Below are 27990 nucleotides of genomic sequence, written 5' to 3' on the forward strand. Positions count from 1 at the left end.
TAATTAAAATGTGGAATTTATTAATTTTATATAAAAAAATTGGATACTTTAAATATGTTTAAACCTTTCAAACAAACAAACAAACAAACAAACAAACAAGGTGAATGGGCTACCAATTCATATTATTCAGTTTCAATTCAAGCATATTTCTTGGAGATCATGAAGATTGTCACAAAATCTCTTTTATGTTCAGTAAAAAATCATAAATACAAAGACATTTCAAAAGCTTATCAAGCAATGGGAAAGTTATGGTAAAATATCTAGTGAAATGCCAAACAGGTAACAGTTCTTTAAAGTCAACACTCGGCAGATTAAAACATGAGATTGAGCTTTATAAGCTAAACGCTGCATATTTTGTCTTTATAATTTCAACTTGTTTATGATTATCACAATTTCCAAGAATATATTTTACATTTATAATCAAAAGGAGTAAATTGAAGACATAAGATCATTAAAAGGGCCGTCAGGATAAGGCACATATTGAATCAAAAGCTATGACTGGTCCTTATTTCACATTCACATTTGATATGCTCGGTTAAAATCCATAAGCATCCACTTTTAAGCAGAAAACTTTTATGTACATGGTATTTCTCATAGAAAATCGTTTCTACATGTGCAGTAAATGCAGGATACTGAGACCGAATCAGTCCAAGCGGTTTCAATGAGATGTCCAGGTCTCGGATCATCAGTTTCCGTTGAGGATCTTTGGGATCTTTGAGTTACGGAGCGCTGCTGGCGTTCCCTGAATCTGGAGTCTCGAACAAGTCTCTTACAATGATTTCACTTACTGCAAAGAAGAAGAAAGATCTTTGTTTAGGGGTGAATCTCAAACTGTATATAAATCAACATTCGTTATCATTGTCCATCTCTGTTAAATCCACCTGAGGGCAGTGTTGTGTGTGTATAACATGAGTATTTCCTCTACAGCGGTGCTAAACCAGAGACTGAAACTTCATCATAATCATACAGTGTTTTACTGTTAAGCTTCCAACCTAAAAGCTCAAGCCTAGTCTCAACTAGTTCCTGAAATACAGCTGGTTTCGTTGACAAAAAGCCTTTCCAATAACCAAACACATCTATTAATACACTTTAAACAAACAACAAGTTATTTTCAACATGGCTTTCATTACGCATATGTAAAGAAACAGATCATACAGTGAGAGCTATATATATTTAAGCCAGAAAAGGTAGATGTGTGCATTAGACAGACAACAATCTGTTTGAGCAAAGATGAAAGACAACACCACGCACACACATACACACGCGCACTCTCTCTCGCACTCTCTCTCTCTCTCTCTCTCAATGACAGACACAAACTTAGATTTGCATTTATTCTTACATTCACATTCGCAGTACAACCTCAATTAGGCACTTTCAACTTCAAGGCACGAAATTTGAAATTGCGGTGACAGATTTGAGAAGTTGCAAGTGCCTAATTGAGGTTGTACTGCGAATGTGAATGTAAGAATAAGTTGTTTGTGTCTGTCATTGTATTTCTGTGAATGGCATTTTACACATTTGTGTCTACTTGTCTGCAGCTTCAGATTCAGAATACAGGTTTGTGACTATTGTCTGCGAGTGCAAATTTCAACATTCAACTTGAGATTTTTATTTGACAGGTTTTCACATTGGAGCTGTGAGTGTAAGTGTTCGCCTACAAGTACGAATATTTATTGTACAAGTTCTCAAATTCACATCTACGCGCTCTCGAGTTTTGCTACTCGTTTACCTTCATTTGGCTACACATAATGTAACCTGTACACACACACACACACACTGGCACTGAAGGGATCATGAAGCGGGACAACAGCACTCACTCATCAGGGGTGTTCAGTCCTCTGCACCTGTGCTCTCCACACGCCACCGGTGCGCCAGGTAACGCACACACTACACAAGTTCTGTCCTGGCAGGGTTTGTTTAATTATAATGAATATTTAAAATATTCCATTATAATATTTATGATATGTAATTTATTATTTAATCTGAATCCTGTTTTCATAATTAAAAATGAAACAATTATTTTATGTATTAATTTATTTTTGTTATTATTTTATTCATGTTATAAAGTTTCATGTGTTGTATTTTAGTGTTGTTGTTTTTTATAAATAAATATGATTTTATTTTATTTTTTACAATCGCTAGGATCACTGGCTTTGGCAGGAAATGCATTCAATGACTACATACAGTAATTTCAAATAACATCACTTCTTTTCTCACTCAGACACAAACACCAAAACTCTACACATGCTGTCACTCTTTTCAACACTGTTAAACTTAAGTTCAAAGCCTAACATAATACAAAAATGAATAAGAAATGTTCTACATTTCTACTGTAATACCATATTGAAATATATATTCCAAATCTAAAAAATCAAATACAATCAAAACAATTAGATGTGGCTGAACACTTACACAAGTTTTAGCCTTTCAATTTCATTACCATCTATTCAAAAGGGGAAACTTTTAAAAAGAAATTTGACAAAAGAAAACACTGTATAATGCCACCTGTTGTTAGGGGAAAAGTGTGTTTGCTGGGTGAAACCTTTGCTAGTGTTCTGGAAGAATGACTTGACGTATGAAGGTTTTGGTTTTGAATGTGAGATAAACTGCTGTGCTGAGCTGAAAGTTGGTGAAGAGACCTGTTTGAAGAGTTTTGAAGAAGTCACCTTAGTATTGAGAAATGTGTCCTAGCAATTGTACAAAAACTGTACATAAAATTGCATCAATAAAATCGAAATATATTTATATCTCACTTTGCTAAAACAACTGGATGTAAAAGCAAGAAGCTTAAAAGGAGAGTTCACCCAAAAATATACTTTCTGTCATCCAAAATACTATAGAAGTCGATGGGGACCATCAACTGTCTGGTTACAAGCGACATTCTTCAAAATATCTTCTTTAGTGTTCAGCAGAAGAGAGAAATTCATACAGGTTTGGAACAACTTGAGGGTGAACTGTTCCTGTAATAAATAAATATATTCTACTCTATACTATCCACAGAAAAAAACAAAGTTCAAGTTCAATCAAACTTCTACTTTCATTTAAACTGTCTTCCAGGCTAACAGTAGCAACATCTAATGTGAAGTATGCAAGACTGTCACAATACAGCTGCGCAAAACTAGCGGCGGATTAGCCTTCACGTTATATTTAGCTCGTTCAGTGACTCCATGCAATGCCAGTATCCTCTTTCCCACTGCACTGCGGGACTAGAGACTATAATTAGGCTCAAACCAAACCGGCTTCCAGACACTAGGGGTGGCAGCTGCTAGTTTTTCTAGAGAGTAAACAAAAATCCTGGCTAGCATATGCCACAAAGTTAGTGCATATTCTGTTAATATAGCTTGGCGTGAGTTACTGTCCCAGCATGAGACACGGTCAAAAGCGTGTATTGCATGTAAACAGATGATATGGTCTGGAATAAACAGGTACAGTCACACAGTAATACTAGGTGTTTGTAATAATATTACCACTGAAAATACTTTTGAGCCGACCTTTAGTTTGTACAAACAAACAAATCTCATTTACAGTAATGCACTTACAATTGCAATCTATAGGAAAAGGAGTGTTTAAAAGGATAAATGTGAAACTTGTTTGTTTGTTGCTTGGGGAGTAAATTAGTTTTTTAGCAGTGGGAATACTATTCTAGGCAGCTAAGACTTACTGTTAAAGTCCCCCTGTAGTCAATGCCAAAATGTAATTATTTAAACGTTTTTTTCCTTGGAAAAAAAAAATATTCATGTCTCATATGGATTGAATGTAACTCGACACCCTTGCCTCATTTTGTATACGCGGTTCTATAAATATACAAATGAGCCCCGCCTCCACTCACTCAGAGATCCACTGGTTGACGATCACATGTTGATCTGATTGGTTACAAGGTAGTTTGTGACGTCAGAAACACCAGTGATTTCAAAGCGTGTTTTTGAGACTGTCTTTGGTTCACTGCAGTTTTAAGGAGAAAATACTCAGCAATGGTGTCGACTTATGAATTTACACATGGTTTGTCTTAAAGCACTTTAAAAACACCAGAGACATACAGTATAAACAACATTAAAAGCTGAATTTTCAACACAGGGCGACTTTTAGTTTTTGTCTATACCTCTGAAACAGCTGTAGGGAATCCCTTGCCTCAGAAAGTAATTAAGATGGTTTATACAAACTGAGAAACAGGTCTAAATGAATTTCAGTGGTAATCAGCATTGTTCCCTTAACTTCACTAATTTACTAAAACGGTTCTCGTTGGAGTCTTACCATCATCGAGAGTGATATCCTGTAGGCCTATGGACTGAAAGCCAAGCTCTTTCTCTTCATCTGGTTCCTGTTTAATATCAAGGCTTTCTCCACCTTGTGGCAAACTGTAACGTTCGCTGGACTCCTCAAGAGATGCGCCTGAAGGTTGAGGGTCCATCAAGCTCTCTCTGATAGACGGTGAGTTGGAAGGCACTTTGGCAAGAGTAGGCTGCTGAGAAAGAGGAAGCACCTGGGAAGAGGAGGACTGTGGGAACTGCACCGGATCCAGACCAGATGTTTCCACATTTGCGCTGGTTAGAACAGAGGAACTGGACACTGAGATAGAGCCACGGTTGTAGAGATTAGGAGTGTGTTCTGAAGGGATGCCTTGGTATCCTTCACCTCGGTGAGACCTGGGTTGCTCTGCAGGGATTTGGGCTGACTTGCAGCCTTGCAGTGAACCCCCAACCATTGGAAGACTAGGTTGTCCTTTGTAAGACAGATCCTGTGTTGGTTTTTGGTACAAAGAGTTGTTGAAATCCACCAGTGAGAACATAGGGTGGAGGTCTGCTACGGCATCAAGGCTTCGGTCTGCCGGATGAGAGCGGCTCAGATGCAGATCCTGAGGCGAGTAGCAGAGATGGGCTGAAGACGGAGACCCTTCGGTCAGCAGCCACTGCTCGAGAGGCTGGACCTCATCTGAAGAGACTGAGTCCCCAGTGGTGCTGAGACCTGTTGGGGACGTGGCTGGATGCTGGCCGTTGGTGTTAAGGTCCGGCCTCATGCCAAACTCCTGCTTCACATGCACTGCTTTGGAAGGAGGGTGTTCAACACATTACAGATTAGCTTTGTGGACATGTATTCATTTCTCAAAACATTTGAAAATTGATATATTATATTGTCCAATTGAGTCCAGTTCTATAGTAATCTAAGGCCCTGTTTAAACCTGGTGTAAAAGGATTAGTTCACTTTCAAATAAACATTTCCTGATAATTTACTCACTCACCCCCATGTCATCCAAGATGTTCATGTCTTTCTTTCTTCAGTCGAAAAGAAATTAAGGTTTTTGAGGAAAACATTCCAGGATTTTTCTCCATAGGCTTCAAAGGCTCAACACAATCCCAGTCGAGAAATAAGGATCTTATCTAGCGAAACAATCTGTCATTTTCTAAAAACAAATAAAAATGATGTACTTTTTAAATACAAATGCCCGTCTTGTACTATCTCTGAGATGTGCCACGCATTACGTCATCACGTTGGTCACGCGTGACATCATTAGACATCCAGGATATGCACACGTAAGGACCATTTTAAACAATAAACTGACACAAATACATATAAATATGTGTCATTCAACATACAATAACTTTGAACGGTCCTCCTACTCCAAACTTGTAAACACTGGGTTGGTACTTCTGATTACGTCACGCGTGACCTTTCCAAAGTGATGACGTAATGCGTGGCGCATTTCAGAGATAGTACAAGATGGGCATTTGTGGTTAAAAGTATATATATATATATATATATATATATATATATATATATATATATATATATATATATATATATATATATTTAATTTTTTTTAGAAAATGACAGATCGTTTCGCTAGATAAGACCCTTATTTCTGGGCTGGGATCGTGTCTAGACTTTGAAGCTGCACTGAAACTGACATTTGGACCTTCAAACCGTTGGTTGCCATTGAAGTCCATTATATGAAGAAAAATCCTGGAATGTTTTCCTCAAAAACCTTAATTTCTTTTCGACTGAAGAAAGAAAGACATGGACATCTTGGAGGACATGGGGGTGAGTAAATTATCAGGAATTTTTTTTTTTTGAAAGTGAACTACTCTAAGATGCGTTTTGGTCGATCGGATCACAAGTAGACGAGGGAGACACATTCCTGTTTACACCTGGTGTTTTAATCGGTCTCTTTTGTCCACTTATAACCACTTCTGTCCTGATTTCTTTGAGAGGAGAATGTTTACACATGAGGTCAGTAGATGGAGCAGTAGATGGTCTTTTGTGGCTGTTCGGACACATTCGACCACATGAGTGTTTACACTACAAAAGCAATCCGGTCAAATGTGTTTTCGACTACCTCTAAAAGTGATGGAAAGTGGACAAGCTCAAAATGTTTTAGACCCCGTTAAGACCTGTATTTGGCGTTGTCCACTTGAGATCCTATCGCCCAAACCACATCGTAATACAAGGTGTAAACAGGGCCTCAGTCTCAGACAGCATGGCATATTATACACACTATACGGATTTCAAAGTTTTCAATCTCCAAAACTAGAAGCTCAAATTTGATAGGTTAGCCTCTACCCCAGGTGTTGCTAACCCAGCAGACCTTCAGTTCTAACCCTGCTCCAACATTCATGAGTAATCCTGAACACCTTGATTAGTGTGTTTGATTAGGCATGGAAATGAACTCTGCAGGGTGGTAGCCTTCCAGGAGCAGGGTTGGCTATCCATGTCCTACACAAATTGGTACACAGAAATGGTCTTTTTTTTTTCTCTTTTTTTTTTTACAAGTTACCAGGCTCCAACCAGTTCCTTCAGAACATCTATTAAATCTGTTCAGAGTTTTGTTTGAGACACCTAGGCCTTGTTTCTGCCTGGTATTAAGATGTGTTTTGATGATCCGATCACAAGTCATCCGCTGAGACATTCATGATTCCACCTGGTATTAACATATTAACTTTGAATGATTTTGTGGAAGTAAACAGGAAAGGAATTGAAGGAAATGCAAGTAAATGAAAATAAGGAGATCAGCTGTGTTTCCCATTGAAAATGGTGTGTTTTTTGTACAACACAGTGAAGTTTGAATGACTTGTCTTAGTGTGCTCTCTCACAACACGTTAGGTGAAAGGGCAACGAGTAGTAAGTGCTTCACTGCGGTCCGAGACGCACTAAGGACTGAGTGTTTCTACTACTACAAAGGCTTTTTGTGGTCACAAGTGTTTTGACTACCTCTGTATGTGGTTTCAGTTTCAGTGAAATGTTTTACACGTTTCTAGAGAGTGTTCATTACATGAATGAGCTACTACCGGTCTATTTTAGATTGACCTGAGGTTGGTCTTTGATATATTAGTCGGACTGCCTCTTGCCGTCGAACTGGCAGTTCTTGCCACCAAAGTGGACCAGAGTTGCTGATAGTTCTACTCGCAAGGACCATTACCTGAAAGATAGGTGAAGAACTGTGAGACACTTCTCTTCCTTTTGCCATTGCTGACATAGAACTGCACCTGGGTGGAGGAAGCCGTGGTTTTCTTGTAGTACGGAGGAATCTTTACCACTATGCTTGTCTAAACAGGAATGGGAACACACAAGAGACACCTGTAATTATAGATCTCAATGGGATGTGCATTTAACAATGTACATATGCCATGTTGTTTAAATGAATTGAGGAATATCAGTGTTTTATAACAAAATCAATAACTTATTATGCTCACATTTTGACTCTTCTCTATTAAAGGCCTCACATCGACCTCCCATTGTGTTTTACCATCTGTAATGAAAAAAAAAAGACAATACAAAGGCTCTTTTGTTATTACATAACAAACTGTCATCCAAAATATATTGCTAGACTAAAATATATTGCTCTGCCTCGCTGCCTGCTGTGAGTGTGTTTGTTTGATTCGGTGCGATAAGCTCCGTCTTAGCCATATATTTCTTTGTTTTGAACCATCATTTTACTACCATTTCTAGTTGTTTATACTACTACATTTTACCCAACATCTCAGATTAACTTGACATCGCTAGCTTTTGTTATTAGTACTACTAGCACAAAACGCTAGTAATTCGCTAGCCTGTTAACGCGCCACCCGTGCGCTCAGCTATTTTATTTATTTATTTTTCTCTCGCGCGTCCGCGCCTTTGAGTTCATAAAAAGCTCAGGTGAGTAAGAATCACTCAACAAACACGGTGAGTAATGTCTTGTCCTGTTATTGTCACTTGCACTTCATGTCACATGTTTAGTATAGGCTTCTCTGTCGACAATATAGGATTTATATGTGATAAATGTAAGGAGACAGTTAGGTTGACAGAGAAGATTTCAGAATTAGAAACACGCATCCAAACTTTAATTGAGGATAGTAAGAGTGCTAGTGCTTTAGATGTTTTGGATGCGCATAGAATAGTGCACACTTTACATGAGTCGGTTCTGGCTGAAGTAGAGCCCGTGCAGCCGGGCAAATGGGTGACAGTGAGGGATCGCTCAAGTCGCGGATCTAAAAACCACTCTTCCGTTCCGATTACCATAACAAATCGATTTGCCCCGCTCAGTGAAACACCCACTGAGAATGATTGTGCCCTAGTTATTGGCGATTCTATTACACGGAACGTGAAAATAGAGACACCAACCACCATAGTCACATGTTTGCCGGGAGCCAGAGCGCCTGACATCAAAGCAAATTTAAAAGTGCTGGCTAATGCTAATCGTAAATTCTCTAAGATCATTATTCATGTCGGCACTAATGATGTTCGACTCCGCCAGTCGGAGATCACCAAAACTAATATTAAAGAGGTGTGTGAACTTGCAAGTACGATGTCAAGGACTGTAATTTGCTCTGGCCCCCTTCCTGTTCGCAGGAGTGATGAGATAGTTAGTAGATTATGTTCGCTTAACGGTTGGCTGTCTCGGTGGTGTCCGCTTAATAATATAGAATTCATAGACAATTGGAAAAGTTTTTGGGGCAAACCTGACCTGTTGAAAAGAGATGGTATTCATCCCTCCTGGGATGGTGCTGCTCTTCTCTCTAGTAATATGGCTCATAGTCTTAGAGCTCAAACATGACAATCTGGGGCTCAGGTCAGGAAGCAGACAGACTGCCTAAACCGACTGTCTGCTAGCGGCCTCTCGTCACCAAGGTCAGATAAATCCCATCACATAGAGCCTCTTTCACCTAGCTATCATCATATAGAGACTGTGTCTGTTCCCCGAATTTGGAAATCCAAAAAACGTTTAAACCCAACTAAGGTTAAAAATTTAATTGATGTTCAACAAATAAAAAACAGCTATAATACAGATGAGCAAATGCTAAAGCTTGGGTTGCTGAATATTCGATCGCTTACTTCAAAAGCACTCGTTGTTAACGATATGATTTCAGATAATAACCTAGATGTGCTGTGTTTGACAGAAACCTGGCTAAAACCAAACGATTACATTACTTTAAATGAATCAACCCCGCAAGATTACTGTTATAAACATGAGCCTCGTCTGAAATGCAAAGGGGGTGGTGTTGCTGTAATTTATAGTAATAGTTTCAAAACCACTAAGAAATCAAGTTTTAAATATAATTCTTTTGAAGCATTGGTGCTTAATGTAAAAATATATAGTGTAAACGATAAATCACGTTTGAGATTTGTGCTGGCTACTGTATACAGGCCACCAGGGCACCATACAGACTTTATCAAAGAATTTGCGGACTTTCTATCAGAATTAATATTGACTGCAGATAAAGTACTAATTGTTGGTGATTTTAATATACACATCGATAATGAAAAAGATGCATTGGGATTGGCATTTAAAGACATTGTAAATTCAATTGGAGTTAGACAACACGTGTCAGGACCTACTCATCGTCGTAATCATACTCTAGATCTAATATTATCACACGGAATAGATGTGGATGCCGTTGAAATTCTGCAGCAGAGCGATGACATCTCAGATCATTATCTAGTCTCGTGTAATTTGCATTTAGTCAAGGCTGCAAAGCCGACTCCGTGTTTCAAATATGTGAGACCTATCACTTCTGCTACTAAAGATTGCTTTATTAATAATCTTCCTAATCAGTTTCATCATCTCAGCATCTAAGATAGCTTAGAAGAACTAGATATTACAACAGAAACGTTTAACTCTCTCTTTTCCAGCACTTTAGACACAGTTGCTCCGTTGCGCTTAAAGAAGATTAAAGAAAATAGTCCAACGCCGTGGTACAACGAGCACACTCGGGCCCTTAAGAGAGCAGCCAGAAAAATGGAGCGCAACTGGAAGAAAACAAAACTAGAGGTATTTCGCATTTCATGGAAAGAGAGCTCTATTACTTACAGAGAGGCTTTAAAAGCTGCTAGATCTGCTTATTTTTCAACCCTATTAGAAGAAAATAAACATAATCCTAGGTATTTATTTGAAACGGTGGCTAAACTAACGAAAAATAAAGCTTCAAGCACCGAAGTTTCCAAGCAACACAGCAGTAATGACTTTATGAACTTCTTCACTTATAAGATTGATAATATCAGGGACAAAATTATAACTATGCAACCGTCTACTACAGTATCGCATCAGGCAGTGCATTGTAGTCTCCCTGAGGAAAAATTTGATTCATTCGTTGCTATAGGAGAGGAAGAATTTACTAAACTCATTAAATCATCTAAATCTACAACATGTATGTTAGACCCTATACCGACTAAGCTACTGAAAGAAATACTTCCAGAGGTCATAGATCCTCTTCTTAATATCATTAATTCGTCTTTGTCTCTAGGATACGTACCAAAAAACTTTAAGCTGGCTTTGATTAAACCGCTTGTTAAAAAAACGCAACTTGATCCTTCAGAATTAGTCAATTACAGGCCGATCTCGAATCTACCTTTTCTGTCAAAGATATTAGAAAAGGCAGTATCCTCACAACTGTGTTCCTTTCTTGAAAGAAATGATATCTGCGAGGATTTCCAGTCCGGATTTAGACCGTACCATAGTACCGAAACAGCTCTCGTTAGAGTCACAAATGATTTGCTCTTATCATCCGATCGTGGTTGTATCTCTCTATTAGTGTTACTCGATCTTAGTGCTGCATTTGACACCATCGACCACAACGTTCTTTTAAATAGATTAGAAAATTATGTTGGCATTACGGGAAATGCACTAGCATGGTTTAAATCATACTTATCTGACCGTTATCAGTTTGTAGCAGGACATGATGAGATGTCTCATCGATCACAAGTTCAGTATGGCGTACCACAAGGCTCAGTACTAGGACCGCTGCTGTTCACTCTGTACATGCTACCCTTAGGAGATATCATTAGGAAACATGGCATTAGCTTTCACTGTTATGCCGATGATACTCAGCTCTATATTTCTTCAAAACCTAACGAAACTTATCAATTCACAAAATTAACGGAATGCATAGCGGATATAAAAAATTGGATGACTTGTAATTTCCTACTTCTAAATTCTGAAAAAACAGAGTTTCTAATTATTGGACAAAAAACTTCCTCACGTAATAACCTAGAATACTGTCTAACACTTGATGGCTGCTCTGTTAAGTCTTCGTCGTCGGTTAGGAACCTGGGTGTGCTCTTTGATACCAATCTTTCATTTGAAAGTCGCGTGTCTAGTATCTGTAAAACTGCATTTTTCCATCTTAAAAATATATCTAAATTACGCCATATGCTCTCATTGACAAATGCGGAACAATTAGTTCATGCGTTCATGACCTCAAGGCTAGATTATTGTAATGCTCTACTGGGTGGTTGCCCTGCACGCTTAATAAACAAACTACAGCTGGTTCAAAACGCAGCAGCTCGAGTTCTTACCAGAACCAGGAAGTATGACCATATTAGCCCAGTTCTGTCAAAACTGCATTGGCTCCCTATTAAACATCGCATAAATTTTAAAATATTGCTGATTACTTACAAAGCACTGAATGGTTTAGCTCCGCAGTACTTGAGCGAGCTCTTAACGCATTATAGTCCGTCACGTCTATTACGATCTCAAAATTCCGGCCAGTTGATTATACCTAGAATATCAAAATCCACTGCTGGCGGTAGATCCTTTTCCTATTTAGCACCAAAACTCTGGAACAGTCTTCCTACCATTGTCCGGGAAGCAGACACACTCTGTCAGTTCAAAGCCAGATTAAAGACACATCTCTTTGACCTAGCTTTCACATAATACATTATAGACTTCTATAATTTAATGTTATGCTGCATAGATTAGGTCAGCCGGAACCGGGAACACTTCCCAAAAATCCTGATGTACTCGTTACATCATGAGAAGAATGGCATCTACGCTAATTTTAGTGTCTGTGTTTATCCCAAGGTTTTTCCTGCAGCCTGCCGGATCCAGGCCGTATACAGATCTGACGAAGGACCTTCACCTGGACCGATGACAACGCAGTGCTGAAGTGCCAACTAGTCTCTCCCTATGGAGGATCCCACTACCACTCTACAGATAAGGCGTTGTCGGGAAAATTCGTCTTGCGGTCCTACCCCAAAGCAACAAATAAAATAAAATTCCTTATCAAAATTTATAAGGAAAGACAAGTATTTTGTTTAGGCTTGGCTTGTAGGGAATTCCAAACCTGCGTATATTCTAACGCACATAACTATAGAACCCATTCTAAATGCGCATGTGACCGCCATCAGCGTTTCTCACAGGTTCGCGTTTAAAGTCTGTGTAGAGAGAATGGTGTCATCTTAGCGGCCCCTAATTTAATAACAAATGATCATTGCGACGGAACCAAATCAATTAAAACTAACTTTAGATGGAAATAACTTAACTCTGCTGTAAAGCCGAAACAATCTCTGTTACCTTAAATTATACGCTTATCTCTGTAAAGCTGCTTTGAGACAATCTACATTGTTAAAAGCGCTATATAAATGAAGATGACTTGACTTGACTTGACTACTGATCTAAAAACAGCTCCAAATTAGAGCAGAGAGCAATGGGCTGCGTCTGGAGGTGTAATCCGGAGGTACTACATTCGCCATGTTGTCATTATCATGTGATCTACCGGCGTAAGTTATGTTGCTTCACTGCCATTCATAAATCCTGTCCCGTGGCCTCATGGGATAGTAAAGTGTCCATCATACACTCACTTCAGGATCTCGCCGGAAGCTGTAGGTCATCCGGGTACTTTTAGCCTGTTCTTTTATGAGTACTGTGAATTCAGACATACTTCTTTTGTCACATGTTTTTGCCCACTATATTAGGTAAGTATGCAATTTCGGATGCAGCCTAGCTGTGTGTCAGGGTTATGTTTGATCTGTCAATAGTACCGAGACAGCTCTCGTTAGAGTCACAAATGATTTGCTCTTATCATCCGATCGTGGTTGTATCTCGCTATTAGTGTTACTCGATCTTAGTGCTGCATTTGACACCATTGACCACAACGTTCTTTTAAATAGATTAGAACATTATGTTGGCATTACGGGAAATGCACTAGCATGGTTTAAATCATACTTATCTGACCGTTATCAGTTTGTAGCAGTACATGATGAGATCACAAGTTCAGTATGGCGTACCACAAGGCTCAGTACTAGGACCGCTACTGTTCACTCTGTACATGCTACCATTAGGAGATATCATTAGGAAACATGGAATTAGCTTTCACTGTTATGCTGACGATACTCAGCTGTATATTTCTTCAAAACCTAACGAAACTTATCAATTCACAAAATTAACGGAATGCATAGCGGATATAAAAAATTGGATGACTCGTAATTTCCTACTTCTAAATTCTGAAAAAACAGAGTTTCTAATTATTGGACAAAAAACTTCCTCACGTAATAACCTAGAATACTGTCTAACACTCGATGGCTGCTCTGTTAAGTCTTCGTCGTCGGTTAGGAACCTGGGTGTGCTCTTTGATACCAATCTTTCATTTGAAAGTCACGTGTCTAGTATCTGTAAAACTGCATTTTTCCATCTTAAAAATATATCTAAATTACGCCATATGCTCTCATTGACAAATGCGGAACAATTAGTTCATGCGTTCATGACCTCAAGGCTAGATTATTGTAATGCTCTACTGGGTGGTTGCCCTGCACGCTTAATAAACAAACTACAGCTGGTTCAAAACGCAGCAGCTTGAGTTCTTACCAGAACCAGGAAGTATGACCATATTAGCCCAGTTCTGTCAAAACTGCATTGGCTCCCTATTAAACATCGCATAAATTTTAAAATATTGCTGATTACTTACAAAGCACTAAATGGTTTAGCTCCGCAGTACTTGAGCGAGCTCTTAACACATTATAGTCCGTCACGTCTATTGCGATCTCAAAATTCCGGCCAGTTACTAATACCTAGAATATCAAAATCGACTGCTGGCGGTAGATCCTTTTCCTATTTAGCACCAAAACTCTGGAACAGTCTTCCTACCATTGTCCGGGAAGCAGACACACTCTGTCAGTTCAAAGCCAGATTAAAGACACATCTCTTTGACCTAGCTTTCACATAATACATTATAGACTTCTATAATTTAATGTTAGGCTGCATAGATTAGGTCAGCCGGAACCGGGAACACTTCCCATAAATCCTGATGTACTCGTTACATCATGAGAAGAATGGCATCTACGCTAATTTTAGTGTCTGTGTTTATCCCGAGGTTTTCCTGCAGCCTGCCGGATCCAGGCCGTATCCAGATCTGACGAAGGACCTTCGCCTGGACTGATGACAACGCAGTGCTGAAGTGCCAACTAGTCGGTCCCTATGGAGGATCCCTCTACCACTATACAGATTAGGCTTGGCTTGTAGGGAATTCCAAACCAGCGTATTTTCAAACGCACATAACTATAGAACCCATTCTAAATGCGCATGTGAACGCCATCAGCATTTCTCACAGGTTCGCGTTTAAAGTCTGTGTAGAGGGAATGGTGTCGTCTTAGCGGCCCCTAATTCAATAACAAATGATCGTTGCGATGGAAGCAAATCAATCAAAACTAACTTTAGATGGAAAATAACTTAACTCTGCTATAAAGCCAAAACAATCTCTGTTACCTTAAATTATACGCTTATCTCTGTAAAGCTGCTTTGAAACAATCTACATTGTTAAAAGCGCTATATAAATGAAGATGACTTGACTTGACTTGACTTGACTTGACTTGACTTGATCTGTTTAAGGGTACGTTTATACGACAATGATATGCTTAAAATGTAGAAGTTTTTCCTTTGAGTTTTCCACGTACAGACGACACTTGTCAAAATGATCCCCATTCACACGGATCCGTCAAAACCCTGTATTGTGCTGCCAGGCCATTAGATGGCGATGAAACGCTATAGACTGAACAAGTAATATGAATCTGCATAATGTCATCGTTTCCACTAGCCTGGTTAAAACCAGACCATTCTCAGTAGTAACTGAGTTATGGTCTGGCAAAGCTTCATTAATAACTCATTTCCAAAGGGGCGTCACCAACGGACGTCGCTCAAATGCCTCTGGGCGCAATTGGATAGACCTAAAACCAATCAGAGCGATCGTCATCGTGTAAAGCCATATGCTGCATCCCAATTCGCCTAAGTTACACTACGCCATAAAAGTAGGTACTCTTTTTGTGAAGAAAAGGTATTTACTTTTGAATGTGTAGCAAAAAAGTAGGCAAGCTTTGGGACATAATACTTCGTCATCTTTATCGGACGGATCTGTCGCGTACATCCTGTCACGTAAACTGCCCTGTCAATCATCTTGTCACAGTTAAAATCCTCTATTAAATCTAATTTAATTTCCTACCGTTTCGGAGAGAAATGTAGTAGCACGTTCATCTGCCAGTGGGTCTTTCATGGAGACTGTCCTCATGTGTTTGCAATTTGAATATAATAATGCATTTAAAAGTTGGTGCACTTCACCAACGGACATCGCTCAAATGCCTCTGGGCGCAATTGGATAGACCTAAAACCAATCAGAGCGATCGTCATTGTGTAAAGCCCGCCTCAACGTTTCTGATTGGTACTGCGATTTCGACGGATTAGAAATGGGCTTGAATGAGCTCTTTGCCAGACTACTTGCAGAGCAAATCTGAATTTGCCGGAAGTTGTCTGGGTTTTCCCAGGCTACGTTTCCACAGATTCACGTTTTTTTATTGTTTACACGGAGACCGTTTTCAAAAGTTTGCTTTTTCAGCCACCCAAAACGCTGTTGTCGTGTAAATGAATGGCCGAAACAGACAAATAGTTGTACGTTTTTAGTTGAAAATGGTGTCGTGTAAACAGCCCCTGGGTCTCCTGGGTTACTCAGTGTGTAATTAGTCATGTCAACTGTGTCTCATTGCTTTGATTAGTTCACTGTGTATTTAAGCTCTGTGTTTGGTTCAGTTCAGTTCCATTATTGCGCTAAGCTTGGTTGTTCTGTTCCTGCCTGAGAATTTGTTCCTGAGTGGTATTGTTTCCTTTTTGTTCTTGTTAATACATTTAAACTGCTGAAATTAGATCCTCTTTCTCCTCGTCTCTGCAACCCGCAAGTTACACTGTGAGAATAGTTATTGTAATAGATGATTTCACTTACCAGAGCTCTTTTCTAGAAAGACCACTATTGATTCTGGACTGATGTTTTGGCCTGTTATAAGCATGTCTTCTCCTCCAGTCACAGAACCACAGGCGGGACTAAAGCTCTCCACTTGAGGAAGTTCCTGAGCTAAGCGTTGAGCTAGTCAACAGAGAAAAACAATGGCTGTAAATTGCAGAGGAAATGTTTATCAATACGGTTCGGTGACATTTTCAAATACAAAATTAGATTTTTGTGGCTTTTAGTCAATGTCTGTTAACTTTGTGGCCATCTGTATAATGTATTTAAAACTTTTTAAAACCATTTTAAATATTTAAAGTAGTCTTTTACATGTTTAAAATGTACAATATTTCTCTTACAAGGAAATGGACCAAATATTTTGATGACGTTCACATGGACATATACAATTTTGATCCAGGAAATGCTCTCTAGAATGAGGATATTCCTCCACCAATATCAGTTGACTTAGACATGCAATAACTAGCATATAATATTTAACGTATTCAATGCATGTTTTCACATAATTTCACATAGGAAATCCACATAAAAAAAACTTACAGCATTCTATTGGTACGGACGCCACCTGCAGTGACAGCACTTTGCCGTTGTGTTGCGGGATATGAACACGAAACACGGTGCGCACACGCGTGTTCTTGCGCCCGATATCAGTCTCTCCCTTACGCAACTCGATGTCTGAGTTTCGTAGCTTCAGGATCCCAGCACAGTCGATGCTTTCAAAGAAAGATGACAGAAGGCAGCCATTAAAGATAGTCAGTTAAATTCTGTTTATTTAATAAAATTGCAAGTTAGCAAGTGAAATTAAACCAAAGAGTGATATAAATGGTGCTATTTGCTGACAGTGGCTCAGAGCAACTCAATATAAACTATTAGCTATAACTCACTTTTAAAGTCCCCCTGAGGTGAAAATCCAGCTTTTAATGTTGTTTATATGTCTATGTGGTGTTTTTAATATGCTTTAAGACAAACCATGTGTAAATTCTTAAGTCGACACCATTGCTGAGTATTTTCTCTTTAAAACTGCAGTGAACCAAAGACAGTCTCAAAAACACGGTTTGAAATCGCTGGTGTTTCTGACGTCACAAACTACCTTGTAACCAATCAGATCAACGTGATGGCAGGTTTTAGCATATCGTTAACAGCGAACTAGCATATCATTAACTATGAAGCAGTGGAGTCTCAATAGAAGTCAGGTTATCCAAGTATATTTTTCTGTTGATATGAAAAATCGGGTAGATTTAGCAATATAGCGGGTGTATGATGTTTATTAGTGGTGTCCAATGAATAATATAGGGTTCATAGACAATTGGAAAAGTTTTTGGGGCAGACCTGACCTGTTGAAAATGGATGGTGCTGCTCTTCTTTCAGCAGGAATATATCAAGGATTTGGTGCTTATGAACTCTGGTAGATCTCAAAGGTCCTTTAATTGTTTACTGCTTTTTGTTCCAAGAACTCGTCTTAAAACGAAAGGGGATCGAGCTTTTTCAGTCGTTGGCCCTAGACTGTGGAATGCTCTTCCCCCTGATATTAGATCTGCACCGTCAGTTGATGTTTTTAAAATTCGTGTGAAAACATATTTGTATTCTGTTTCTTTTAATTCTTGACTCTGTCATTGCATATTTTGATTTTTTTGTATGTTTTTTCATGTTTTTAGATGTACAGTCCTTTGGTCTACGGCGTAGTAGAAAGGGCTATATAAATAAATGAGACTTGAGACTTCTTTCTAGTAATATGGCACATAGTCTTAGAGCTCAAACATGACAATATGGGGCTCAGGTCAGGAAGCAGACAGACTGGCTAAACCGACCGTCTGCTAGCGGCCTCGCATCACCCAGGTCAGATAAATCCCATCACATAGAGCCTCTTTCACCTATATATCATCATATAGAGACTGTGTCTGTTCCACGAATTTGGAAATATAAAAAACTACTAAACCCATTTAATGGTAAAAATGTAATTGATGTTCAACAAATAAAAATAGATATAATACAAATGAATAAATGATAAAGCTCGGGTTGCTGAATATTCGATCCCTTACTTCAAAAGCACTTATTGTTAATGATATGATTACAGACTATAACCTAGACATGTTGTGTCTGACAGAAACCTGGCTAAAACCAAAAGATTACATTACTTTACACGAGTCCACCCCCCAAGATTACTGTTATAAAAACTTTTTCATTACTGGGTTAATTGCTGTAATTTATAGTAATATCTTCAGAATTACTGAGAAGTCTAGTTTCAAATATACTTATTTTGAAGTGTTGTTGCTTAATGTAACAATATATAGTGTAAATGATTAATCACATTTGAGATTTGTGCTGGCTACTGTATACAGGCCACCAGGGCACCATACAGACTTTATCAAAGAATTTGCTGACTTTCTATCAGAATTAGTATTGGCTGCAGATAAAGTCATAATTGTTGGTGAATTTAATATACATATAGATAATGAAAAAGACGCATTGGGATTGGCATTTAGAGACATTCTTAACTCTATTGGAGTTTGACAACACCTGTCAGGACCTACTCATTGTCGTAATCATACTCCAGATCTAATATTATCACATGGAATAGATGTTGATGCCGTTGAAATTCTGCAGAGAGCGATGACATCTCAGATCATTATTTAGTCTCGTGTAAACTTCATTTAGCCAAGGCTGCAAAGCCGACTCCATGTTACAAATATGTTAGACCTATCACTTCTGCCACTAAAGATTGCTTTATTAATAATCTTCCTGATCAGTTTCATCATCTCAGCATCCCAGATAGCTTAGAAGAACTAGATATTGCGACAGAAACTTTTAACTCTCTCTTTTCCAGCACTTTAGACACAGTTGCTCCGTTGCACTTAAAGAAGATTAAAGAAAATAGATCAACACCGTGGTACAACGAGCACACTCAGGCCCTTAAGAGAGCAGCCAGAAAAATGGAGCGCAACTGGAAGAAAACAAAACTAGAGGTATGAACTTTATGAACTTCTTCACTCATAAGATTGATAATATTAGAGAGAAAATTATAACTATGCAACCATCTACTACAGTATCACATTAGGGAGTGTATTGTAGTCTCCCTGAGGGAAAATTCGACTCATTCATTACTATAGGAGAGGAAGAATTTTCTAAACTCGTTAAATCATCTAAATCGACATCATGTATGTTAGACCCTATACCGACTAAGCTAATGAAAGAAATTCTTCGAGAGGTCACAGATCCTGTACTTAATATCATTAATTCGTCTTTGTCACTAGGATATGTACCGAAAACTTTTAAGCCTCTTAATACCTCTTAAAAAACCTCAACTTCCCAGAGAATTAGTCAATTACAGGCCAATCTCGAATCTAACCTCTTTGTCAAAGATACAAGAAAAGGCGGTATCTTCACAACTATGTTGCTTTTTAAAAAGAAATGATATCTGCGAGGATTTTCAGTCAGGATTTAGACTGTACCATAGTACTGAGACAGCTCTCATTAGAGTCACAAATGATTTGCTCTTATCATCCGATCGTGGTTGTATCTCTCTATTAATGTTACTCGATCTTAGTGCTGCAATTAATACTATTGACCACAACATTCTTTTAAATAGACTTGGAAATTATGTTGGCATTAGTGGAATTGCATTAGCATGGTTCAAATCATACTTATCTGAAAGTTATCAGTTTGTATCAGTAAAAGAAGAGATGTCTTATCAATCACAAGTTCAGTATGGCGTACCACAAGGCTCAGTACTCTGTACATGCTACCATTAGGAGATATCATTAAGAAACATGGCATTAGCTTTCACTGTTATGCTGATGATACTCAGCTCTATATCTATATCCTGACAAAACTTGCCAATTCAAGAAATTAACGGAATGCATAGCTGGTATAAAAATGTGGATGACTAGTAATTTCCTACTACTTAATTCTGAAAACAAAAACAAAAAGAGTTTCTAATTATTGGACAAAAAAAACTTCCTCACGTAATAACCTAGAATACTGTCTAACACTTGATGGCTGCTCTGTCAAACCTTCGTCATCGGTTATGAACCTGGGTGTGCTCTTTGATACCAATCTTTAATTTGAAAGCCACGTTTCTAGCAGCTGTAAAACCGCATTCTTCCATCTTAAAAATATATCTAAACTACGCCATATGCTCTCATTGACAAATGCGGAACAGTTAGTTCATGCGTTCATGACCTCAAGGTTAGATTATTGTAATGCTCTACTGGGTGGTTGCCCTGCACGCTTAATAAATAAACTACAGCTGGTTCAAAACGCAGCAGAATATCAAATATCGAATATCAAAATCGACTGCAGGCGGTACTTCTCCTATTTAGCACCAAAACTGTGGAACAATCTTCCTAACATTGTCCAGGAAGCAGACACACTCTGTCAGTTTAAATTTAGACTAAAAACACATCTCTTTAACCTGCCATACACATAGAAAGTTATACATTCATATAATTCAAATCAGTTAAATGATTATTAGGCTGCATAAATTAGGTCAGCCGGAACTGGGAGCCTATATATATATATATATATATGTATATACACACACACAGTATATATATATATATATATATATATATATATATATATATATATATATATATATATATATATATATATAAATGAACTAAATTAATAACTTAAAAAAAAAAAAAAATGAGACATTACTGAACTTACTTAAGCTGGACTGTGATGCTATTTTCTTCTGGAAACAAACTTCTTTGCATTATTTTCCTGTTATCTCTGTAAAGCTGCTTTGAAACAATCTGTATTGTTCCTGATTATTGTTAGAAGGCAGACTGAGATGGCGAACGGGAATATTGTTCATGTAACATTAGCAACACGTTATTAGCTGTTTTTTAACATAGTCAAGCAAAAGGCTAATCATATTAATTAGCGTTATGTGTCCGAAGTTGTAAAGAGTGATATCATTGTACAGCGTTTACCTCAGTAGAGTGACAGAGTAGATCTTTGAGCTGGTGTGAGTGAGTGGAGGTGGGGCTAATTTGCATATTCATGGTGCCACGTATACTAAATGAGGCAAGGTTTTTAAAAGCTATTTTAAGGCATGAAGAAATTTTTTTCACAGGAAAAAAACTTTTAAATATGTAATTGTGGTGATCAAAGATGAGATTCAAAGAATAAAATAATTGACTACAGGGGGACTTTAAGTAATTTCATTTCATGAGACCTACTCAATACCATCACAATATTGAAAAGTTTCTATTAAAAGCCTGGACAATTTGTTAGTGGGTTCCACTGTAGAAAGTATCTACTCATAGTCAGCCATGATTAATTTGTTTCTGTTAGAAAAACTGTCAGATAATAAGATGGGTACCATGAAAAAAAGATTGATTCTATACTGTCATGTTGGCTCCCATGAAGCAATCCACTCCAGCTTTAATTAGGGTCCTGATATAACTTGAGTCTTCACCTTGTTTGAGTGCAAATCATTTTAAACATATTTTATTAAAAGTACTATTTATTCCCTGAGGGGCAAAATTGAACAAAAAATTAAGAGTTCTGTTCTGTTCTGAATTTCACATATTTTCCATTAAGAGCTGCCATCTTCTTGTTCTAAAGACTAACCTGCCAGCCATGTCAATATATCATTTATGCAAAAAATCTCTCTCTCCAATGCGTGCAGGTCATGGTGAATGTAAATCAGAGGTTTGTTTGACAGGTACCTGGCACACATGTTGTTTTCAGGAAGGAGAGGAATTTCAAGAACTTTGGTGCTGGATATCACTGTCTCTTGACTCGGAGTCGCTACAGTTTTGCCAGTAATCCTGTGCACTTGATAGAACGGGTGTGGCCTGGTGTAACGATCATCCGCTGTCCCAATGAACATCTGCAGGCTGATTGGTTTATCATTACACCCTATTAGCTACAGATGCGAGAACAAACAATATGAGTCAACATGCAACTGATTATTCCAAATAAAAGGTATGTGCCTACCCATCATCCATCAACTCTTTAATGCACTATAGCCCTTAAAGTATTCAAAGTAGCCCACATCAGGCTGGCCTTTCCAGCCAACATTCAACGTTTGTGTTGAATAACCTTCCTTTTCTAGTTTTCAAAGCTAAGAACTTCTGTTCCTCTAATGGCAGGAAAGGTTGTCCATTTGTGTTATTGGTATCTAGGGTAAACAAACAGGCCAACACATGTAACATTAGCTTGTACCCTGTTAAAAATACCACACGCTGACTGGATCAAAAGCTCTCTCCATAAGACTGTCTGATATGCATCACATGAATCACATTTATCTTAACTTCTATTATAGGCAAATTAGATCATTTAGCCAATATTTTAATGTCTAAACTAATACTAGTTTAACAAAAAAAAAAAGATAATGCATAATAATATTAATATAAATAATTAAATACATTCAAACGATAATCTGGTATTTTGGTATTTGTATTTTTACTGGAGCAGGTGTCAGATGAGCAACAAACCTTGAGGTATGGAACCCATCCTCAATTTACCAGAGTAATGAAAACATCTGCTGTGCAAGTTCAAATTTTGCACAATACAGTTTCTGTGATGAACAAAACCAACACAGAACAAGTAGGGAATGATGGATGAACTACTCCATCAATAATTAATCATAATCACTGAATCACATGTACATATTTCCATTTATAATTCACTAGTGGCACCAAATGGAATTGCAAAAATGACTGTTTCCAAACAGTTTTTTTTTTCTCCCATCTGGCATTTTTCAGACAAACAGGTGACCAGGCCCCGAACACAAACCACTGCCAGAAACCTTCACCTATAGGGGAGTTTATCAAAGGCTAATGTGAGAGCTGGTGTAAAACTTGACCTTTACAACAGGGTGTCTTCCACAGTCGGATTTAATGGCCCCTCGACTGCCCTCCGTCTCATAATGGGCTCTGTGGTGAGGTTTAGGTTGGATCTCGATCTTTAACTCACATTGGCCACACTGACTGGGCAGAGGACATTCCAGTGGAGGTAAAGATGTGGACCTGAGCAAGAAATAAAGAACAGCAGTGGCTTTAATAAATGTAGCTGTTGTTTTTGGGAATTGGTCAATCAATGAAACAGAGCACCCATTGTTATAACCCTGATAACGATGGAGCAACAAGGCTATCAATCTATTATATAACCGGCACTTAAACCAAAGGTTGCAAAATCAAGTCCTATGCGTACATGCAATTTACCTGTATAAAGGAGTAGTATTGACTTGTTTGGGTTTAGCCCAAGGGAAGTGTGTTGGAACGGCTAAGAAATGTTCCACTATATCCTCTTTCCTTAAACTGGGCAGGGACGCGGCTATGCCCGAGTTTAGCGATGGATTTGCAAGACCTTGGTCTTGAAGACCTGAGTCATCATGTCCAGGCAACAGAGACGCTTGATCCTGGTGGTGGTTGGTCTGATACGTTCTTCTTGTTTTGGATGGGATGTCTACCTCCAGTGGAAAGGTCTGGTAGGGGGCAAACGTGGCACCGCTCATCCACGTCTCCTCAGTGACACTCCCCCGAGGAGAGTGAGATGGTGTTACGTTGGGGGAAAGGTGAGGGGACGCCAAACCAGGAATGACCTCTGCACTGGAATGTCGCCTTTTCCCACATGGTGATGTTGGCCGAGAGGAGGGCCGAGAGGAGGGCCGTGAGGACGAGGAGTGTGGATGGGGACTGAGCCACGTGTCCTCAGTGATGCTGGTGCGGGGCGACTGATACGGTGACAGCGACTGATATTGCGACAGCGACTGAAATTGCAGAGCTTGCGCATGATGTTGTTGGTAACGATACCAAGAGTCGTCTCCATACGCAGCCATGCATCCAGGTGAACCGAAGGGGGAGACGAGCGGAGACACTTGAGGAGACGCATGGGGAGAGGTGAGGGGGGACGGCAGAGGAGACGTCAATGGTGACACTAGAGGAGACGCCAGCCGAACTCGAGCGGCCGCCTCGTTCAGCTCTGCCTCCACATCATCGTAGATGTGCGAGAAGGATTCACAGGACGAGGCATCAGACAACCAGCTGCGGGACGACAAACTGCTGCAGGGGCTGGGACACAGTGAGGACGCGTCCCTATAGGATCCATCCAATGGCAAGAAGAGCTGGTCCCTCGACAGAGACCCAGCACACGCTTCCCCACAAGCTCCTGCTGACTGGCCCAACTGGTGGCTTCCCAGATCCTGCAGGCAGTTGGCTGGGATAGAGGTGATCTGGATGCTGGGACAGTCAAACACCCTGCTGGGAGAATCCATGGGTTGCAGGGAACCAGGGTGAGGGGTGCCATAAGGCTGGTTTGTATAGCTGTCCTGCTGTTCAGTGGGAAGGTTGGGGTCAGAAGGAAAGAGAGGGTAGGAGTTGGCATCATCATCCGATCTGGATTCTAGAGTAACAGGAAAAAGGTTAATTTTAACACAAGACCCCCTAATATGACATATCCTGGTTTACACTTAAGGCTGGAATACACTACTCAACGAACTGCCAATGCTTAGATGCCGAAAGTCAATGTATGATGGCCACAGACTTTAGAACACACAGCTGCGTTTCCATTACCCTTCAAATAACACAAACTGAAATTGTGAATTGAAAATACTCCCAATTTACTCCCAATACTTGCATTTACAGGTCACCTGACGTACATAACAATCGATCATTCTTTAAAGATGGCGCGGTATGTTTGGACAGAAGACGAGACAGAATTCTTCATTAAACTCATATAAGAAAAAAGTATTGGTACTGGATTCTAAACAACAAAGAAATGCCCCTATTTATCAAGAGCTTGAAGCAGATATGAGGGAGAAACACCCAGAAACACCTCATATGTGCCGCTCCCAGTATAAGGGGCTTCCTTGCCATTAATGCTTCGATACACGCCTATGTCTCTCCTTCAATTAAAAATAATAGCTAGTGTGGTGGCTGGGATATACTTAAACCTACCAACATCCCTTGCCATGATTTTCTGGAAGGACTTATCGCAAGAGGAAAAAATTGTTTTAGTCGCATAACATTGGTTAATGGAAATGGCGTAACTTCGCAATAGTTCTTTTTATAACATTTATAAAATATAGCAAAAGTTTTGCGCAAATCTGTAATGGAAACGCGGCTAATGTCACGCATCTAGCAACTTGAAATTCTGGTGTGTGATCCTCAGCAGTTCAGTCAGTGTATGATGCCTACTTGCCTGTAGGCACTGTTCAGATTTTAAGTCCAGTGTATGCCAGGTTTTACATAAAATTATTTTAATTTTTGAGAGAAACGGGATATTTTTATTTTATTTTTTTAACAAGAAAATGTATGGTGGGGCATGATTTTGTCCATTGGGAATTCCTTGTATTTACACTGGACAAAAATGGCTCATTATTACTTTATTACATACGCTATAGTAATCAATCAGACTGTAGAGGAAATAAGAATGAACCATCAAACTCCCATGCAAGCTTGTTTCCACCCCTGAATAAAATATAAAAAAATGTACTTGAAACTTTTTTTTCTCAGAATTGCGTGATATAAATTTGCAATTGCAAGTTATAGGCCTGGTTTCACAGACAGGGCTTAGATTAAGCCAGGATTAGGCCTTGGTTTAATTAGGGCATTTAAGTTGCTTTTATAAACATGCCTTAGAAGAAAACATTACTGATGTGTCTTGTCTGTGAAACCAGCGGATAAAGTCAGAATTGCTTGATGTAAAGTCTCAATTGCATGTTATAAAGTCCGAATTGCAAGATGTAAACTAGCAATTGTGAGAACAAAATTCAGAATTCTGAGACAAAAAGTCGCAATTTTAAAAAAAATAATATTTTTTTTTTACTTTTTTTATTTTTATTCTGAGACGGAAACAAGCTTCCATGAACTCCAGACTCCTGATCAGAGCCGTTTCCCTTTGCACCAAATGATTGGCCAATCAAGTCAACGTTGTCTACTTTTATTAAGGTCCACCACTGCATTAACTTTAGGAACTATTGGTTAACGTTATCCAGTAGCTCACTCGGACTATGTGAAACACAAGATGGAGACGTCTCAGATGCAGTTCTTATATTTTGATTAAATATCATGAAACAAACTTTTAATTATAATGTGCACTGATGAATTGTTATTGTGTACAATGTTTAAGGTCAGTATTGTTTATTAATTTCTTTTGGAAGGATAAATACAGTCCAGTAACTATATTAGGTGTCCTTAAGCAAAATTTACTAATTTAGTAAACGATCCTTCAAAAAAAAATAAATAAAAAAAAAAATTGTTGTTTTCAAGAGTGAAGAAATCTTAAGCATAGTCCAACAGGCCACACACACTGGCATACTGTAGAGCAAACCTCGAGAGATGCTCTTCTGGCTCATTCAGACACGAGCAAACTGACAAGTGCAGCAGTGGCTAAACACAAATATCACACACACACACACACACTGATCCACGAGCTAGGGATGCTGTCACACTGATAACACTATCTGTCGACCATAATGAAGTTACACACGCACTCAAGCTTCGACAGTCAAATGCTCAGCAATAAAAAAACTGAAAGGTGATTTACTGTGAATTTAACCATGTTATCAGCGAGGTTTACCTAAGGATGGAGAAAGATCAACTACAGTGGACAGTATACTTTGCATTAACAACTTCAACAGTAGCCATTTAGGGAAGTACAGTAACATGCTCACAGTGCCAATATTATTATTAATAATAATTGTGTTAATTATTATTAATAATAATAATGGTTATTATTCGCAATATTTTTATTCTTTGTCTACAATCCACGACAATTAGATTGGCACAAAACATAACGTATTACAGTAAATACACGCTTCATGTTTTTGAAAGATGTTTCGCACGATTAGGTTTTGACCTTCCTCTTTAAGCGCTTCAACTACACTTGATGTTGCAAGATAAGGAAGTGACTTTAAAATTTTAACAGTTTCATATATTCTGGACACACACACAGATCCAAACATGGCCACTTCTGTAAAACATTCTAGCCGCGACTCTGCGTCGCTCCCATTATAACCGCGCGCGCTTGCACGCACTTCATTGATTATAATCGGAGCGTTGGAATCGTTGCGTCGCGTCCGCTGAAAGTAACGTACAAACCTGCGTGGCTCAGCGACTGATGAGAATAACTGCTTTCCCCAAATATCAGTCTGAAGTCCAGTTCCTCGCTGTAGTTAGTAGTCATTGCATTAGAGACCTCAGCTCTACTTTCTTCTGTTGAATTACATAAACAAACAAGCCCATGCGCGCGCAAACGCCACTACAACTCTCCAACTTTCTACAAGCGTCACTTTGGTTGACAAAACAGAGATGGTGTCAGCGCGAAAACCCGGAACACACGGTCCAAAATGTCCTTTCCCCCCCACACTCAGAAGTTGGTTAGATCGAGCCTCTGATGTTGTTTCTTCCCGGACTTTGTTGATTTCCTGCCGTGTTTAATAATCCCATGCTGGGTTTTGAGTTGATCTGAAGTCTTGCGGACATGTAGATGGTTGTGGCAAAGTTACATTTTACGCTGCGACTTCAGACGTGACGTCACGACATTTGACAGACTACAAACACTC

The 27990-nt window shown here is 38.9% G+C and overlaps 1 protein-coding gene across 2 annotated transcripts; it reads right to left on the bottom strand.

The window, feature by feature from the left end:
* nfatc3b (nuclear factor of activated T cells 3b) lies at positions 1-27990 on the bottom strand. 2 transcript variants are annotated; one of them, XM_081356867.1, is made up of 10 exons: positions 27527-27990; positions 23648-24827; positions 23290-23452; positions 22148-22347; positions 17010-17182; positions 16452-16592; positions 7686-7741; positions 7412-7538; positions 4252-5037; positions 1-787 (listed from the first exon to the last, which is right to left on the bottom strand). In XM_081356867.1, the coding sequence occupies exons 1-10, from the start codon at positions 27609-27611 to the stop codon at positions 720-722; spliced, it is 2979 nt and encodes a 992-aa protein (XP_081212993.1). In that variant the 5' UTR covers positions 27612-27990; the 3' UTR covers positions 1-719. The 2 variants fall into 2 exon arrangements, with proteins under 2 accessions (XP_081212993.1, XP_081212992.1); XM_081356866.1 differs by having other exon boundaries at positions 103-787; positions 4252-5040.

The sequence above is a fragment of the Scardinius erythrophthalmus genome (genome assembly GCF_964197995.2).
Source record: "Scardinius erythrophthalmus genome assembly, chromosome: 24".
Lineage (NCBI taxonomy): Eukaryota > Metazoa > Chordata > Actinopteri > Cypriniformes > Leuciscidae > Scardinius > Scardinius erythrophthalmus.